The sequence below is a fragment of the Mycteria americana genome, chromosome 4 (assembly GCF_035582795.1).
Source record: "Mycteria americana isolate JAX WOST 10 ecotype Jacksonville Zoo and Gardens chromosome 4, USCA_MyAme_1.0, whole genome shotgun sequence".
In the NCBI taxonomy this organism is placed as follows: Eukaryota; Metazoa; Chordata; class Aves; order Ciconiiformes; family Ciconiidae; genus Mycteria; species Mycteria americana.
This window is the reverse complement of record NC_134368.1, coordinates 29,819,812-29,836,847: the sequence shown is the minus strand read 5'-3', so window position 1 is coordinate 29,836,847 and position 17,036 is coordinate 29,819,812. Positions and strand designations below refer to the sequence as shown.

The window sequence follows — 17,036 nt, the reverse complement described above, 5'->3', positions numbered from 1 at the left end:
GACACAAAATGACTTACCCTTATGTGAAAAGGAGCAGGTATTGGGAAATGGGATATAAAGTCATAAGGTGAATATCGGAAAAAATAACGTCCCGGAGACAAGGGGAACCCCCTGACTGAGATATGGAAGGACTGCTCAACAATGATCTGATTTTAGTTCCTGGAATCTTTCAGACTAGCTTGGAGTAAGCACAGAAAATACACAATGCAGGGCAGGATTCTCCTCACTCAGTGGATGGGCTAGATAAGATAACTTCTCTCATTTCACGCTGATTTCTACACTTTCCTCTTAACAAATGTAGCAGTTTTTGTCATGGATCTAAACATCTTGTCCTCGCTTAGGTCTTGTTACTCATTCAGTATCTTTATACAGCTATAACGCCAGTTTACCCAGTTGTCCAGGGACTTCTTGCCAAGTGCATGAAAACTTCCAGTTGGCACTCACCAGCCATATTACCTTCTGTTGCCTTTGGTCTTTATGGTAGAGACATGGCCAAGAGAATGAGTCTGAGGAGCAATTTTATCCACCAAACCACACCTAATATCCGTACAGTTTTTAGGTGGCTCTAAATTACTTTGTGCAACTGGTCTGGTAATGCTTGAATCATGAGGCTAAGGATTGTTGGGGGAAAAAGGGCTCCTTGTTTTGAATTTAAGAAGTAACACATTATAAAGCAAGGGAAAAAAAAAAATCTTTGTCAAGGTCTTCATACTGCCTAACTTTATCTTCCTAACCTTGGAGAAATATCTGCATAGACTTTGTATGATAGCATTAATGGAGAGAGAGAGAGATGAGGCTCCTTCAACCAAGTTATTTAGAGGAGAGAGGGAAACTTTCCTCTTTGGCACTTTAAGCAACCTGCATTACCTCCCTGGTGAGTAGACTGATAGCAACTGAAGAGATTTGGCACTGCCATGCTCAGCTCTCATTACAGCACATCAGTAGCAATGTTTTGGACTTCAAGTGCTTGACCTGCTCATCTACCCAGTAACTAAAGCTGAGTATCCACCTTCTTGTGCCCCCCAGGGATGGCTGACTTTAAAAGTGTTGCTCCCAGCGTAAGACATAACTTACCCAAGAGGTCAAAGGGCTGAAAGTGCTGAAACTGCAATGCAGAGTTGCTATGGACATTTTTTTTTTTTTAAAGAGCACACTGGGCATGGCACTTACAGAGAACCCAGTGAAGTAAGTGTCCGTTCCAGAAATGAGAATGGCAGGTCTGGGAAGACTTTTTCCACTTACAAGCCGCACACTTTGCATGAAGGCTATGGTTTGTTAGGGTGTACTAAAACTCTTCCACAAATACCTAAGGAAAAAAATCTTTTCCACAGAAGGGAATTTCTGTTCGTGCTAACAGATAGACCAAAGGTAAATACGTGAGACAAAACCCAGAATTTGTGTCAGTCTCTATCACTTCTTCCTCCCCAAATACCACCCTTGCAATTTCTTGCAAAAGACAATACGACCATGGAGGGATACATATGAAAATCTGCCCACCTCTTTAATGACAGCAGAGCCCTCTGCTGTTGCATGTTGTTGTCATGTTCCAAAAACTGGGCAAATAATGATCTGAAATTTAATGAGATTAAATAGCCTATTTACAGAATAGTCATGCACGTTGCTTACCTGTTCTGTTACTCACAAGAAATAGGCATTTAGTGGCATCAAAGAGTAAACAGAAAGAAAAAGTAAGTTTTGTATTTTGACATGCCTGATTCTTCTGACAAATGAGTATCATTGTCTTCTCCTGTGAATCCATTCTGCGAACAATATGTTCTTAAACTTTAAAATGAATATGTAAGCTAAATAAATAATGAATACATGAAGTTTTCCCAAGCCAGCCCAGAACCATGTGTGTTTTGAAAGCTAATGCTGACAGAGGATGCATGATGCTGTGAGGTATTCAGAAACTTCTCTTTATTTTTACATTCACACTATGTTCATCTGGAAACCTACTGTACTGGGCAAAGTCTACTGTGCTGACTCAAGTTAAATTCACAGTTGCCTCTTGATATATCACAATATGTCATTCAGTAATCCCACTGAGGAAAATGTAATTACCATGCAACATCTTGTGCTGTCTTGGGATTTCTCACTAGGTAAGTAAGAAATAAATTCCTGTCAGTACTGCAGGAATACTGTTGTAGAGATGTAGGAACAGACCAGCTGGGTCATAAGCCATGATGCTGTGTTGAAATTACTGGTCACAGGGGATATATTCTTTTTTAGCTGCAGGCTGTATGCCTTTTGTTTCCATCTGAGTCTGCAGAAACTTGCCCACTGTCTAAATGAACACTCATACAATGCATTTAATTCTCATAACATCCCTGTGAGGTAGGAATAATAACAGAGGAGGAACTGAGGGCCAGAGGAATTGCTGTGTGTCCAGAGTCATGCAAAAAAAAAAAAAAAAAAAAAATCCGTGTAAGGAACAGAAATTAACCCTATGGTTCTACCTAGGACCTCACCCCTGAGACCGTTGTCTTTTCTTCTACAATGCAACAATATATAACCGCTGTAGGCACTGATCTCCTGCTGAACACAGAGTGAAATCTAAGGCTTCTGCACTGGTCTCCAAAACGTTTTCTGAGTCTGTCCTGAGCCAGCTGCATTGCTGCCTTTTCCTTTGAAATGGGGACATCCTCTCGCAGCTTTGTTCCACTACTACAATGATGGCACCATTGCTGGGAGGGAGAAGCATTAGCACCCACACACTCTCCCAACCTCAGCAGAAAATTCAAAGCTCCTCTTGTCGACCTATCCTGATTTCTTAATTTAAAGACAAATATAAAAATAAAATCAAAGGTAGTTGATCACTCTTACCTACAGAGAATGGAAGAGATTCTCACTTGTGTCTTTTAAAGCTTGTATATCATTCTGATAATGTAGTTGTGGGTGTGAATAATAAAAAAGAAAATGCATAGGTAGTTGTTCACATTAATTTTGTTTCCACTGGAGCTGGCTCAATGTAGACTAAGGAGACTGAGATCTCAGATTACTGTCAGAAAGACTGATAGCTTCTTACACCAACATTTAAACGTTAGGTTAGGATGGATGAATATAGCAGCAGGAAAATGGTAAAAAAGCTGCAAGGAAAACCAAGTTGTCTGCAAGCCAAGACTCTGAAATGACAGAGAATATATTCCTGGGAGGATAATGGGCTTCTTGTTTTTTCTCACTTGCTCATTTTTGTTTGTGTGCATTTTGCTATTGAGATCTTCTCAGAAGCTTTAGCATAGAAATTAAGCATTCTGAAAAGTTGTTCCTTGATGTCTGCATGTGTTCAGGACAGTTCAGGTTGTCTTGAGTTTAAGAATGTTACAGGCAGCATGTTTGCAAGAAAATGCAATTACTACAGGAAAGTATAATCAGCATGAATAAGATTGGTTTGATTCATCACTGATGTATCCTTGCTGATTTCAGTGGAACCTAACCAAAGGACAATGTGGGCTGAGCGCTTCTATACTCCATGTACTCCAGAAGAGCCCTTTGGAGCCAATATTCAGTGGAAGAACAGCTAATAAAAGAATCACTTTTTGCCTATCTAGATTTCAAATATATCTGTTTTTCTTCTACAGAATTTCTATAAAGGATGACTCAAGAGCACATGGACATAGCTAAATATTGACAAATTAAAGTATTTCAACCAAAGCATCTTGGTTCCAAATTGGCATTGGTTTACTATTGCCTAAAGTTTGTCCAGCTTCCTGCTGCAGTTCTTGAATGTTGCAATGTGTTATGGTGATCACTTCTGTAATTGGAAGGCACATGAAAAACTGACTTGCCAGTTGGTTGGACTAGTAAGTGCAAAATTACGCATCCTAATGAGTTTATTGGATTCATAATTTTTTAAGTATAGAGCTCCGTCTCTTTAATCCCTTTCCCTAATATTGTGCTGAACTCTCCATCACTCTAATCATTTGGATGAGGGAAAAAAAACCTAACAGCTAAGGAATGTAGATCTAGCTGCTTTAGTCCAAGCTCCCTTCTAGCCCCGCAAAAAAACATCCTTGGAAACACAGCAAACCAGAAACTTATAAAAAATGCCTACTGCATTGTAATAGGCTCTATGTAGTCCTATAAAAACTAATCTAAACCACAGTATTCCTGTTTTAAATATGGTGAAAAGAATTAGCCATCTGTCATGGCAGCAGCTTGACCTGATGGGCCCTGCAGAGTAGCAGTGAGATCAGCAGGGTCCCTGCTGAGCCAGCAGCCCTCTCCTGCAGCGTCAGGTGCTGACGTTATTCCCTGGAACAACAGGTTGTCATCAGCAGCTCCTCTTGCACTCCTTCTCTATGATCTGGAGCACCAGCGTTGCCTGGATTTCTGAATACAAGCTGTGCAAAAGTCATTGAAACCATCAGGTCCTGCAATAAACCCATGTAATAAGCTTGCCTGAATAATACATGTCTGAATCATCTGCAGATTAATATTTAATTTAAAAAAAAAAAGAAAAGTATTTGTTTCTAACAAGATAGTAGCTTAATAGCTATCCTGCTGCAGGAGGAGGGTAGGTATAAGCAGGAGTATTACTTCAAGAGAAAAAGTGACTTGTAAACCAATTTTTTTAAAAAAGTAAATTTTCTCTTTCCTTTTGAGAGAGAAAAACAACTTTTAAATTGGACAACTTAATGAGCAGTGTTCTTGGATGGTCCTTTGTTCTGTGTTACCCTCTGAGAGAAGGCGGCAGTTCAGGAGTTCACCTATCATTTTAATTGCTTCTGGCTTCTGCAGATGTGAAAAGCAAACACCTGACACTGAGGACACTGCTGGCTGCTCTGCTACTCTTTGCCAGAGCTGCACTCACTCTTAATGACGAGCTAAAGAATTATTAATATCCCTTAAAAAGTAATTTACGGTATGTATTTAATGTCTGTTCTTTGACTAACCAGAGGGCTAACAGGTACTTAGAAGGCACTAAAATAAAATAAAATAAATTAAAATCCATGGTGTTTCATAGTGGGCAGTGTGGCAATACTGTACCCATGCCACACTGCAAAATGTCCAGAGACCAACAGCAACAGTGCAGTATCATGTTATTCATGAGAATAGTCTTGACTTATGCTGTTTGTGTCTCCTCTTGCGTATTCCTCTTCTGGGAACTAGAGCAGTATCTTACAAAGCATCCCTGTTCCAGTAAGAGATTGAGGAGATCAAACCCAGAGAAGGACAGTGGTTGGACATGGGCCACATTCCCCTACTTTGTCTCTGGCACTGGTATTTCCCTGGTGCTATCTAAAGGGCAGAACAGCGCAAACTGCATTTAGGATTATAGGGTTCTGGAAGGGAGCAGTGAAATATTTGTGTTGTGGTATGCTTTCAGTATTGGTGTGATGAAATGTCCATTGGGATGAGACACTCTAGAAGGAGGTGGAATTTTTAGCTTCATATTTGAAATTGGCTCACTGAATTGATCCAGTGCAAAAATTTCCTCAAAGAGCAACTTTGTCTGATAGACCATGTCATATTGGTGAGAAGAGCCAGGATGATTGCCGAGTGGAATGGTTACTACTTTGTTATGTTTATATTTTCCTGAAACATGCTAGTTCTTCTCATCATCTGCTTTGTGCTTACTGAGTTTCTACTAGGAATAATTAAAAGGAAGGAATGTGTTATCTGAAATACAAATATTCCTTAAGATCTGAGAAATTCATACCCCTGGTGTGCTTCTGGAAAACAAACTAATTTCTCTTGACAGTGGGAACTGAAAAGATCTATATTCAGGATTCATTTCCAATTGACACTGCAATGACACCGTATTTGGTCCCTATTAGTTTAGGAATCCACGGAGCATTTAACAAGCTGTGAAGTCTGTCATTGCAGATTTGATTCCCAGCATGTTATTGATGTTTTGCAGGTTACTTTTTTTTTTCCCCTAGTTGGTCCTAGCACAGTGGATAAAATAATCCCAGAATTTACAGATGGCTGTTAATCCCATGTTTTGTTTCCTTCATAGGAAGCCAGTGACAAAGCTGCACTGCCCGTGAAATGCAATACATGTATGAAGCTTCTGCACCTCATCCATTCCTCTCCTTGACTACTGTACTGTTTTGACCAGTGAATGGTTTACAAAACAATTGGTTAAAGAAAGGATAAATTGTCATGGAAGAACACCGAGTGGGAGGGTATCATTCCAGGCTTGGTTATTCTCTGATGCTGAAGAGTAATGACACAGAAAATTATAAGGAAACTAAGGTTTAAAACTGAAGTAAACCGGAAAGCTGGACTGCTCCTGCAAACTGCTGAGTAAACTGTTGAGCTGGTAAAGATAATATGCACTTAATTTTACTGATGTCAGAAATCTTATCCATGAGCATACTCATTGAAACCAATGGGACTACCAACATCTAGTCTCCTTGGATGGGATGACAGTCCTCAGTGCTTTGTGGGAATTAGTACTGCCTAGAAGTTCCTGAGATACACAAGCATGAACATATCTACCTGTAGCTGACTGTTACTCATGTTGCTTCAGTTACACTTAACGAGTCTCATCAGGTTAAAAATATGCTAGGGAATTAATTCCACTCCTCTTTTAATATGATTAAGATCCTGAATAATATTTAGACACCATGTATCTGTTTCAATAGTTTTAACTTTGCTATCTCTTCAGTTCTTTCTATAGGCAATTAAAAAAGACGTGACTGAAATTCTTCCATCTCAGCCAAATGGATTGATGAATTTTAATGGAGAACATTTATTCCAACCTTTAATTAAGTTTGGCAGTCTGAAATCATTAATCTTTGCTTTGAAACTACGCGCTCTATCGTGAGCATTTAAAACCTTACAACTCAATCTTGCTGTAGTGTGGATGTCTGTGTGATAATGCAGCTTTCTAGAAGCTGCCTCTGTGCCTTTAAAATTACCTTTCCTTTGTTCATGACATAACACAAACTATTAAGGATTTGCCCCAGCAGAGGATGGAACAAACCTCAGTGTGACACTGCTTTGTCACCTTTGTCACCAAAAGCAACCTTTTAATCTTGAAAGGTCATTGTAAAGGTTGATAGGCAAGAAATCTAATCTACCTTCTCCAGCCCATGTAAATCTTAATACAGAGCTATTGCTTAAAGAAAGAATCAAACAAACTGCATTATCTGGTGTTATTCTGCTAGATTATTCAGTGACTGCTACTACCAATTTCCTTGTGAACATATTTGCAGTAGTTTAGCCTTTGGGGTGGAAATAATTTCATTTTAATACACTTTTTGGAACACTGCCAGAGTTACAGGCAGTATTGTATGTGAGGGAAGGGGAATTCTACAAGCATGGAAGTACATGCCTTGAGATCCTGAATTCTTTTTATAGAAGAAAAAAAGGAGTCTCAAAGAGCATTTAAAGTATAAAATCTTTCTGGTAGCCATCTTGGACTTTTTCATCATCTGTTAGAAGCCTTTATAGTTGTCTTTTTCAGGCTTTACTGATGCTTTAAAATACAGCACGCTTAGATGGATGGGAGATGAGACACCCCAGAGAACTCTTCCAGGCAGCTGCTGTTTGGAATACAGTGATCCACAAAACACATCAGCTGGGGATACTTCTGCATGATGGCAATCTCTGGGTTTGATTTAACAGTTTCAGCTGTTGTTCCACAGTATTTGGCATCCTGTGAACAGGAACAAGTCTTTCTTGTGGTAGCTTTGGAGCTTGTTACTGTTCCTCCCCTGAGGCTAGGATCTTTTGCTACCTCAGGGTGAACTGGTGGTGTGACTGCTCCCTCTGGTTGCGCAGCTTCAACTCCAAGTCTGTACTGAACTGCAGTTAGAAGAGAACAGCCTAGAGGAGTTAAAGAATACTTTTCAGGCAACAGAGTACAAAGTAAAGCTGATTAAAAAAAACTCACTAAGTTTTGCAGACGCTTGAAATGTATCCCCTAAATCTCCTTATGAAGAAAAATGCTTAGTTTGGAAGATTCTGATATTCTCTCCTTTCTAGAATCAGAAGTAAAAAGGCAATGCAATTGGGGAAAAATGAAAACGCACGCTTTTAATTAAGCCCCTGCCCTGTCCTACAAACACAAAAGAAAAGAAACATCTTTCAGATTCCTGGAAGAACTTAAAATTTAATTTTATGGATTTGTTTTTCTCTGTTTAGAAGGCAGTTCATTTTGGGGAATGGGTCTTTTGTGTGAATCGTTGACTGTGCCACTATTAAAGAATCATTTGGGACCCTGAATGTTTCAAAAGGTTTGTGCCACTGAACTGTGGGGTTTGTGCACACTAATAGACCACCAGCTGGAAGTTTCCAGTGGTCACAGCACAGCCGTGTTGTTTGATGCGGGTGCACAAACGAGGCAGTGATGGGGAAAACCCTGGATTTTCTGATCCACATAATTGAAAGGCTTATCTCATTCTAGGTCTACCCTTATTTAGTGAAATCCTAGACACCCCAAACTGGGTGCTAAAACTTCCACTGAACAGGGGGAGGGTGTCACCTCACCCCTCCCATTTCACATGCACCACTGTGATACGATTAACTGAAGATTTCAGGAACCAGACCTGGCTGGAGAAGTCACACATGATTAAGAAAACGTGTGGTCCTTTCCTTTGCAGGTGGTCACTTGCTCAGTCCAGTGGAAGAAACTTTTAAGAGTTCATCACAGCAATACTGTCATATTTCAGACTTGCAGTTGTTTTGGGTTGTTTTTTTTTTTAATCCATGCTCAGGAGAAACAAGAAGGTAAGAAGCAGCTTACAAAAACATATTGAAAATTCAACTGACTAGTAATTTTCTGTCCTTTGTTATCTTGTGCTATTCTGTTGCATTCTTGGAATATGTTTTAAACAAATGGGAAGGTGACCGCTTTATTTCTTGTCTTCAGAAATGTAAACTCTGCACAGTTTATATTATGTGTCTGGACTACAGATGTCAGGATGCCCTGTGGTGTCAGGTGTAAAATCTGGGCTAAAAGATCAAGTACACAGGTCAGAACTGAGCTTATTAGCTCTTGAGAAAAGCTGAAGGTAAGCCACCTGCAGTGGCTAGAAAGAGAAACAATCGAGGGAGTCAGGAGACTCCCCTTGTGGGAAACTGTGAGTTTAACATTAGATAAAAGAATCACATCTTTTCTATGAAGGGCAATCATAGCTATTTTGTTTAAACCTTGAAATCAGGGAAGTATTATGCTTGTCAGACTAAAAAGAAAATTTGGAATACAGCTTGTATCAGCCCTGAAGCTGGTCTCAGGTTAGTTTAGCTTTTGAAAAATTAAGATATACCCACTTTCTGGATCATATGAAACAACATTTAAGTTACTGCTTTATCCTTTTTGCCTACTTGTTAATTTTGTTGAAGAACCACTTTTTCATGTAGTCAAATGAAAAATAACCCAACAAAACATCCAATAACAGTGACCTAGTCGTTTAACCTCAAGCTGCCTATTTCTACATTCATTCCATGCTTCACTCTTTAATATAATTACTCGTTTAGAATAGACAGTGATGAAATGATCTGACCTTTATGTATTATTACTTGATTAGTTTTCCTATATTTGCTGGAAAAAAATGAAATCAGTTGCTGAACGTTCTTATTCAAGTGCTTTTGCATGTCCTTCATGCTCTTCAAGAGAGTTGCTGTATAACAGAAAAGTACTTCTCCTTTCTTCTTCTGCACTACAGCTAAGCAAATTTTCATGAATAATTATTGAGTTTTATGTCTTTTTTAAACATCGGTTTAATCTGTATGAACATCTTCAGGCAAATATATTTAGACCAAGGATCTGCATTTGTTATCATTGTGACTACCCTGATCACTTCTGTTGCCTCACTGGCTGAGCTGAAGGAGTTTGACTTTTTAGTTCTCCAGGAAACAGACTTAAGATTACAAAAAATGGGACTTGGCTGCTGTGATGCAAAGAGCTATGGAGACAGCGTTCATAATGTGATTTGGTTCCCTAGTGTAGAGTTTGTTTCCTAGATTGAGATTTGCAACAGCCACCATGCTAAATTCTCAGATAGTTAATCCAGACAGGGAGAAGGGACAAAATGATGTGTGAAACTCTGGCTACGTCTACAAAACACAGCTTAAGCCTCCCTTAGGGTGCAAAAAGTGCCTTAAGATAACCTGCACCCATACATGAAAGTCTCTCGACCGTTCCTAAAATTGGGGTCCAGTGCATGAGCGCTGGTCTGCCAGGATTAATGGGCAAACTTTCAGTGCCTTAGCTCTAAGCCTTAGCCAGCCTGAGTGTTTAAACCCACAGATTCAGCTTCTCTTGACTAAAACACCTATCAGTGTAGGATGCCACAGCCACCTGGGCTGGCATCAGCCCTAAAGTAAGGGGAAGTCCTTCTGTTGTTCTAGGCCCTGGAGGCATCTATATCCTTGCCTTGGGCTTATAGGCAAATCTGAAAACTTTTGTGTATGTATTTTTTTTTGTTGAGTTCATCTTGCATGATCTTCCCAGAACTCTTCAAATTAAGTACAGCTGACTATCAATGAATGTTTATTAATGTTAAGGGGACTTCTGCCTCTTGAATGTGTTAACCAATTATTAGGTTATAAAATAGAAAAATTCAGCTATGAAGTCAGACCAGGTTGCTCATGGGTTGATCCTGTCAGGTCCTCCAGACCACCAAGGATGGGGAGCGTACAACCTCCCTGGGCATCCTGCTTCTCGCCTGGACTGTCCTCCAAGGGTAAAAACCCTCTTCCTTACATCTGGTCTGAACCTCTTTTGTTTCCCTTCATGTCTGTCATCTCTTGTCCTCCCACCACATTCCTCTGTGAAGAGCCTAGTTCAATTTTCTCCCTACCCTTTCCACAGGTCCTGGGAAGCTGCCTCTGAAGCCATCTCTTTCCAGGCTGAACAAGCCCTGGTCCCAGAGCCTCTCCTCACAGAGCAAGTGTTCTAGCCATGATCAACTTGGTGGCTTGCCATTGAACTTGCTTCTGTTCACTATCTTTTGCGTATTGGCTGGGAGGAGCCCAAAACTGGATGCAGTACCTACATGTGCTCTAGCGAGTGCGAAGTAGAGATAATCAGTTCCCTCAGCCTACTGGCTGTGCTGCTGTTCGTGCAACTCTGGACGCAGGTGGCTGCCTTTACTGCTGTTTATACAACTGAACAAAACCGTAATCCTCTGCTTCAACCTGTACAGTAATATTTGCTCAGACAAAGACTGCTTATTCATTTGGCTTGCTTCTGATGTTCAGACTGTCTGGAACATATTCTGTTTATTTTTCTATACTGATTTCTGTCACTTTTTGAAGGAAATTGAGCCGTTAGTAAACACAGCAAACCTGTGCAGATCCCAAAAGAAGTAAAATACGTCAACACTGTTATGTGGGAAATGACTCTCTGAAATGCTTTTTCAAACAGAAAAAGCATGAAGCATCCCAGAAAGACACACTCTTTTCAGAGATCATGTGGAGGGAGAACACAAGTTTGTTCTTCATTTTTCCACACTTGCAGAACTGTTCACTACCCAAACTGAACAAAGTAAGATGCTCTGAACTAACTAATGTAGTCAAGCCTTCAGATGGAGAACTGTTTATAAGCCTCTAAAGTAATATATCTATAAATTTCTGGTACATCAGAAAATGCATTTCTCTTGGATTTAATTTCTAATGTAAGCTAGTGTTTCAGCAGTAGGCCTGAGAGCAGCCCTAGAGCAAGAAAAAAAGAGAAATACTATATTGCTTCCAGGGAAAGCTAAATAAGGGTAGTAGAAAAGGATATCTGACAACATGGGCAGTGGAGCTTTAAGTACTGTGAGAGACAATTCATTCTCCAAACCAATGATTATCTGCAGTCATGACAGAGTGAGGGATCAAATATGACATGCAGGTCTACTCTGTGCTGCAAACACATGACTTCATCATTCAGCATAAGCCATGGTGTCAAAAATGCACCAAAAATGTACAATCATACAGGCTAAAACGATTGAGATGGAATATGAGGGTGGTATCACATGAAATGGATGAAAAAAAAAATCTATGTAGCTAGCTTATTTAATTACCAGTTTTCTCAAAAGGACACAAAAATGAGTGGTTTAAGATAAATTAAACTCTTTCTGGGGCAAAAAGATGTTATCCAACAGGTTGGGATGTTGACAACATAAAAGACAGACTACTTAAGGGGAAATGTTGAGAACCAGGTAGTGACTTTTGAGCAGTAGGCAACAGATGAGATCCTGCTTCTCTGTAAGATTTGCAGCTTATTTGGGAGATCAGATAAACGTAAGAGCCTTGAGTAAAAGTGACTTTGGGTGTAGAGAAGCTGAAGAATTATACTTCTCCTGTCAAAGAATGATGAAACATTCTTTCCATGTTTTCTTTAACCCTCTTTTTGCTGGGACACAAAACCTTCAATCTGCTATCATAAAACCCAAATCTTTATCATCAGTGTAAAATCAGTATGGTAGGTCAGGAACAGTGTTCCCCAATATAAAATAATGCGTGCTTTTCTTTTTTTCTTTTTGGTGTCACTTTTAATTGCTCTATAAAGAACCTTTTATCATGTGCACTGGTTTTCAAAACTTTAGAACATGTACAGCTACCTTTTCCCTATTATAAAGGTTTGACCACCTGCTCAGTAGGAAATACATTTTAGAGAAAATTATGTCATGTACTGCATGTGAACTTTTTTACAGAGTCCAGCTACTTCTTTACTGTTTCCTAGTAGATATAGCAATATGCTATTTGTTTGCTTGCCCTGAAGCTTGAAGGTAGTTACCACAAATCATGCTATCCATGGTTATTCTTGATGTACAAGCAGCACTTTCTGTTAACCATGTAAAGGTATAAGAGTAAACCAGACAATTCACTTCACAGCAGCTTAATAGATTTAGTTGTAGCATGGTTCTTAATGAACTCTTTATATTCATGTAAACGTCTGATATACTTCTAAAGGAACTCTGTCATGGATGAAAGTTAGCTGAAAGTCATTAACTGAGACAAAACAAAGGGTCACCTTGTACCTTTGGAAGGGAACGCTTGCAGTTACTGTAGCAAGGATGTGAAAATCTGATGGAAACAGATTGAAACTTTTCTCATGGTATATTAGGAAGAAAGTACGGTTAGAACCAGGCAGTGGTCATTAGGACTTTTACATTCTACTTCTGCTTGTTTGATCTATGACAAGCTCTTCAGCTTATTACCTGCAAAAATCAAAATATAACAACATATCTGATGCCAAATGGGAGAGTCATGAGAATGAGTGCTTCAATTAATCCTTCTGTAAAAGTTGCTATGCAGCTCACTACAGTACTATTGAACTACCAAGCAGCTATAAATCAATGCAGTTTAAAGAGGTGAACAGATGAGGACTGAGTACTCAGGGGAAATAACAGAAAGGTTGACTTCAAGGCTGTGCAAGTCTTTAATTCATTAACTGAGTAAAGTATTTCACAATAGTTTAGTATATTTGAAGAAACCACTACAACGAAACAAGCTGCTTGAGCAGACAGTTATTACTGATGGTGTTCACAGAATTCACAATAGTTCTGTTGTCTACATTTCAACTTTTCACCTGAGGACTGGATTTACTCAGACATACAGATCAGCCTGTTGACTTGGCAGACAGCCTACAGCCATGACAAATTCTCAGCTAATGCACCAAAGGGGCACACCTCCTTCATAGACTACATATATATATATATATATTTTTTTTAATCTTTACTCTTATTTAAGCACTGAGACTGGAATAGAAAATTTAACCCTGCCTGTGGGTAAAAGGATTTGGAATAGCTGCCTCTGCCATTCTGGAAATAAGGCTTCATATGCCTGAGGAGAGCCAAGGGATGAGACAACTGCCTCCATTACTGCTAGAGTGAGACTGACTGAACAGAGCTCTGGTGGCATCCAGCTGGACTCTCTTGCCCAGGAGGAGCTTACACGATGAGGCTGTTGCTCTTCTCTCTGCTTATGTTACCGGTTTCCTTCAGCAACAAAACTGCCCTATAGACAACAGAAGCTATAAACTAGCATCTTCTGGTAAACATTTCTGGCTCTGAAGTCACAGAATGTTAGTTCTTACTAAACAAAAAAAAGAGACAATCTGTAAGACAACAGTTTAAAAGGAAAGGAGAGAAGGTGAATGATTCACAGGTTGCTGCAACATTAAGCATTTCAAGGCTGTGATTCTCAGAAAAAGTACTAGAATAAAGCATTATTTTACTAGGTAGAAAAATTTTTCTTAAGCTGAGATATCGATCCCCTCATTTCTGCAATGATGGATGACGTTATTGATTTCACTGTCCAAAAGACTACATAACAGTCTCTAGCAACACAATAAAGACCTTGCAACAAAGAACACCCTAGACATGGGTATGTACAGGTAAGCACTTGTAATATGGGAAAGCCCCTTTCAGACTGATTCAGAATGGAGATCATTTTTTCCGTATTTTGCCTTAAGGAATGGGCTATTGGCTACGTGGGAATGGTTGCTTTCTTCCACTGAGAGATGTGGCACCTTATGAAATGAAAACATCTTACTTTTTTGACCAGTCTTAGTCGAGCTGCCCCCACCCCCGCACATGGACATTAGTTAAGGAATCCATCTAGCATGTAACTTTCCTTGATTAAAAAACAGAAAGTTCAAATTGCAGTTTCCCAGGGGCTGTGCAAGTGTTGGAATGGAGGGGGAAGTCGCATGTTGGATCCATCATTGCCACTGGAAACCATCACATCCACTCCTCTCCAAATTAACAGTATTTCAGGTGTTGAGACCTTACAAGGTAAGTTCTGGACCTTTCAGAGCACGTATTTTGGTGATGGTGTTTGCTGTGTTTCACTTTGCCAGGGTGTACCGTTACAGGGTGGTAGAAACAGTTTGGAGTTGGAGTACATTTGTTCTTCAGCTATTTTGATAAGGCAGAGAAAACAGAACATAGACCTTATCTGCACAGTCCCTACCACGTTCCTCCCTGAAAGTAGAATACAGCAACAGGAACTTCAGGAGCTGAAACTTGCAAAATCTTGTCTTTGTGTGGTATTAGCACTCTGCAGAGCCTGGTATGCTACACGCAATGTGACAAATCTCTTTTCCTGCCCTTTCTGCCAAGCATATTCTGCTTGGCAATATAAGCAAATATAACAGTTACACACAAACAGGAACTGTGTATATATAACAAACAACAGAAAAAATTAAATATGAAAATGAAAACAATCTCTGAAGAGATTGTTTTAATGACAACTATTTACTAATATACAGAGGAAAAATGCCCACTTGGGTAAATTACTTTGGATGGGCAAATATCACCTTTTTTTCAGTGAAGTAAACTGCTGATCAGGATGGAAATGTAAGGTTTCTAGCTTCTTTTAACTAAATAGGTGTTCCCCTATGAAAATCTAAGATGCTTTCTTTCCATATGAGACTAAACATAAGAAAAGAGAGTGAGAGCAAAATGCCCACGGTGCACACTAATCCAACATGATTTTGTAAAATGTTCAAACTTGTAACCGATTTTTCATTTTCTTCTGGGAAAAGGCTGTCAAACGAGGCAAGCACTATAGAGACACATTTTTGCTCTTTAAGCCTGCATGTCTATTAGCATTCCTTCCAGCAGCAGAACTGAAATCAAATGCAATATGTTTCACACCTGTAGCTAGGAGACTTTTCTGATTTTGATAGCTGGATAGGCAACATCCTTATGTACTTGATCTGCAAGGCTGGGTTTTTTCCCCCTTCTACAAGAAAGAGAGCGTTTTCTAGAAGCTCCTCTTTCTTTCCTTTTTGCACCTTTTACTCAATGCCACTAGCTTGCAAAGTGAAGTGTCTAACTCTTTGAATCATTTAACATGAAAAAACCGCACATATATCCATCTGCTGCTACAGCTCAAGAAACTCCAACGTTTCTGACGACAGGTGTTGATCATGCAAAGGGCAAACCAGCGCAAGCAGAACCCAGAACCTCAAACCTGTACCAGGTATTTTGAGCGTGGAGTGCCAATTCAGGCACGCGAACATTATCTCAACAAGGCAAACAACTCTTCCTAGCAACGGCGATGCGCTCGGCTATTTTATAGTATTGGCTCTCGCTCGGCTCCATACTGAGCCCCCTCTGCAGCCGGGCACCCGGCAGGCCACAGCCCGTCCCCGCGGGGCTCGTGCTGCCGGCGGGGACGAGCTCGCCCGGCGCTGGCTGTCCCCTCACCTGCGGGGCGCCGCGGAGCTCCACGGCGCGGCCGGCAGGCGGCGCTGCGGCGCGGGGGGCTCCACCGCTGCGGCGGGGACCCGCGGCAGCAGCGCCCTCCGGCCCGGCCCGGCCCGGCCCGGCCCGGCCCGGCCCGGCGCGCGGGTCACTCACCATGTTGACTTCTGAGACCACGTCGATGCTGGCGATCTCTATCCGCATGCCCACATCCACGGGCGGACCTGCGGGGGGAGCGGGAAGCGGCGTTAGCCGGCGGGGGGCGCCCGGGGGGCTGGGGCGCGGGTCGGGGGAGCGCGGGCGCCTCACCTCCGAAGTCGGGCCGGAGGCGGATGTCGTAGCCCTGCAGCAGCCTGTCCACCGTCTCCTTCACGTAGGACATGTTGCTGGGCCCGTCGGCGCTGCGGGAAGGAGCACAGGCGGGTTAAGGAAGCGGCCGGGCGGCCCCACGCCCGCACCCCTCCGCGGCCCGGCGGCGCTCACCTGCGCGCCGCGCACGCCACGGCCAGCACCAGGGACAGGGCCAGGGCCCGCGGGCCGTCCCGCCTCGCCGCCGCCCCCATCCCGGCCCCGGCCGCGCCGCCGCCTCGCGGGGGAAGAGCCGCGGACTGCAACTTGGCGCGGAGCGGAGCAACAATTCCCGACAGCGCGGCGCATGCGCGGAGCGGGGCGCCGCGGCCCCCGGGGAGCACCTGTGCCCGCCACGGCCCGCGTGCGGCGCCCCCTCCCGCACCTGCCCCGGACCCGATCGGACCCGACCGGGCCGGGCCCGCCCCGCCCCGCCCCGCCGCGGAGGAGGCTGAGGGAGATGGCGCGGCAACAGGTGCCGGCGGCGGGGCCGCCCTGCCGCAGCGGGCGGTGAAGCCAAGCGGCTGGCTGGGCAGGTCGGCACCGAGAGCCCCCGGGCTGCCGTGAGGGGCTGCCGCGGGTGGGTGCACCCGC

At 42.1% G+C, this 17,036-nt stretch overlaps 1 protein-coding gene across 2 annotated transcripts in view; it reads right to left on the bottom strand.

Moving 5' to 3' along the window:
* The window catches only part of GABRB1 (gamma-aminobutyric acid type A receptor subunit beta1), a 135,238-nt gene extending 118,581 nt beyond the window's left edge, over positions 1 to 16,657 (bottom strand). Inside the window, exons 1-3 of one of the 2 annotated variants that reach the window (XM_075499202.1) lie at positions 16,578 to 16,657; positions 16,404 to 16,495; positions 16,251 to 16,318 (exon numbers count right to left, since the gene is read on the bottom strand). In XM_075499202.1, coding sequence (XP_075355317.1) covers positions 16,251 to 16,318; positions 16,404 to 16,495; positions 16,578 to 16,657 — 240 coding nt within the window. The remainder of the gene's footprint in view (positions 1 to 16,250; positions 16,319 to 16,403; positions 16,496 to 16,577) is intronic. The other variant, XM_075499204.1, reaches the window with a different exon arrangement.
* Positions 16,658 to 17,036: the final 379 nt, after the last annotated feature.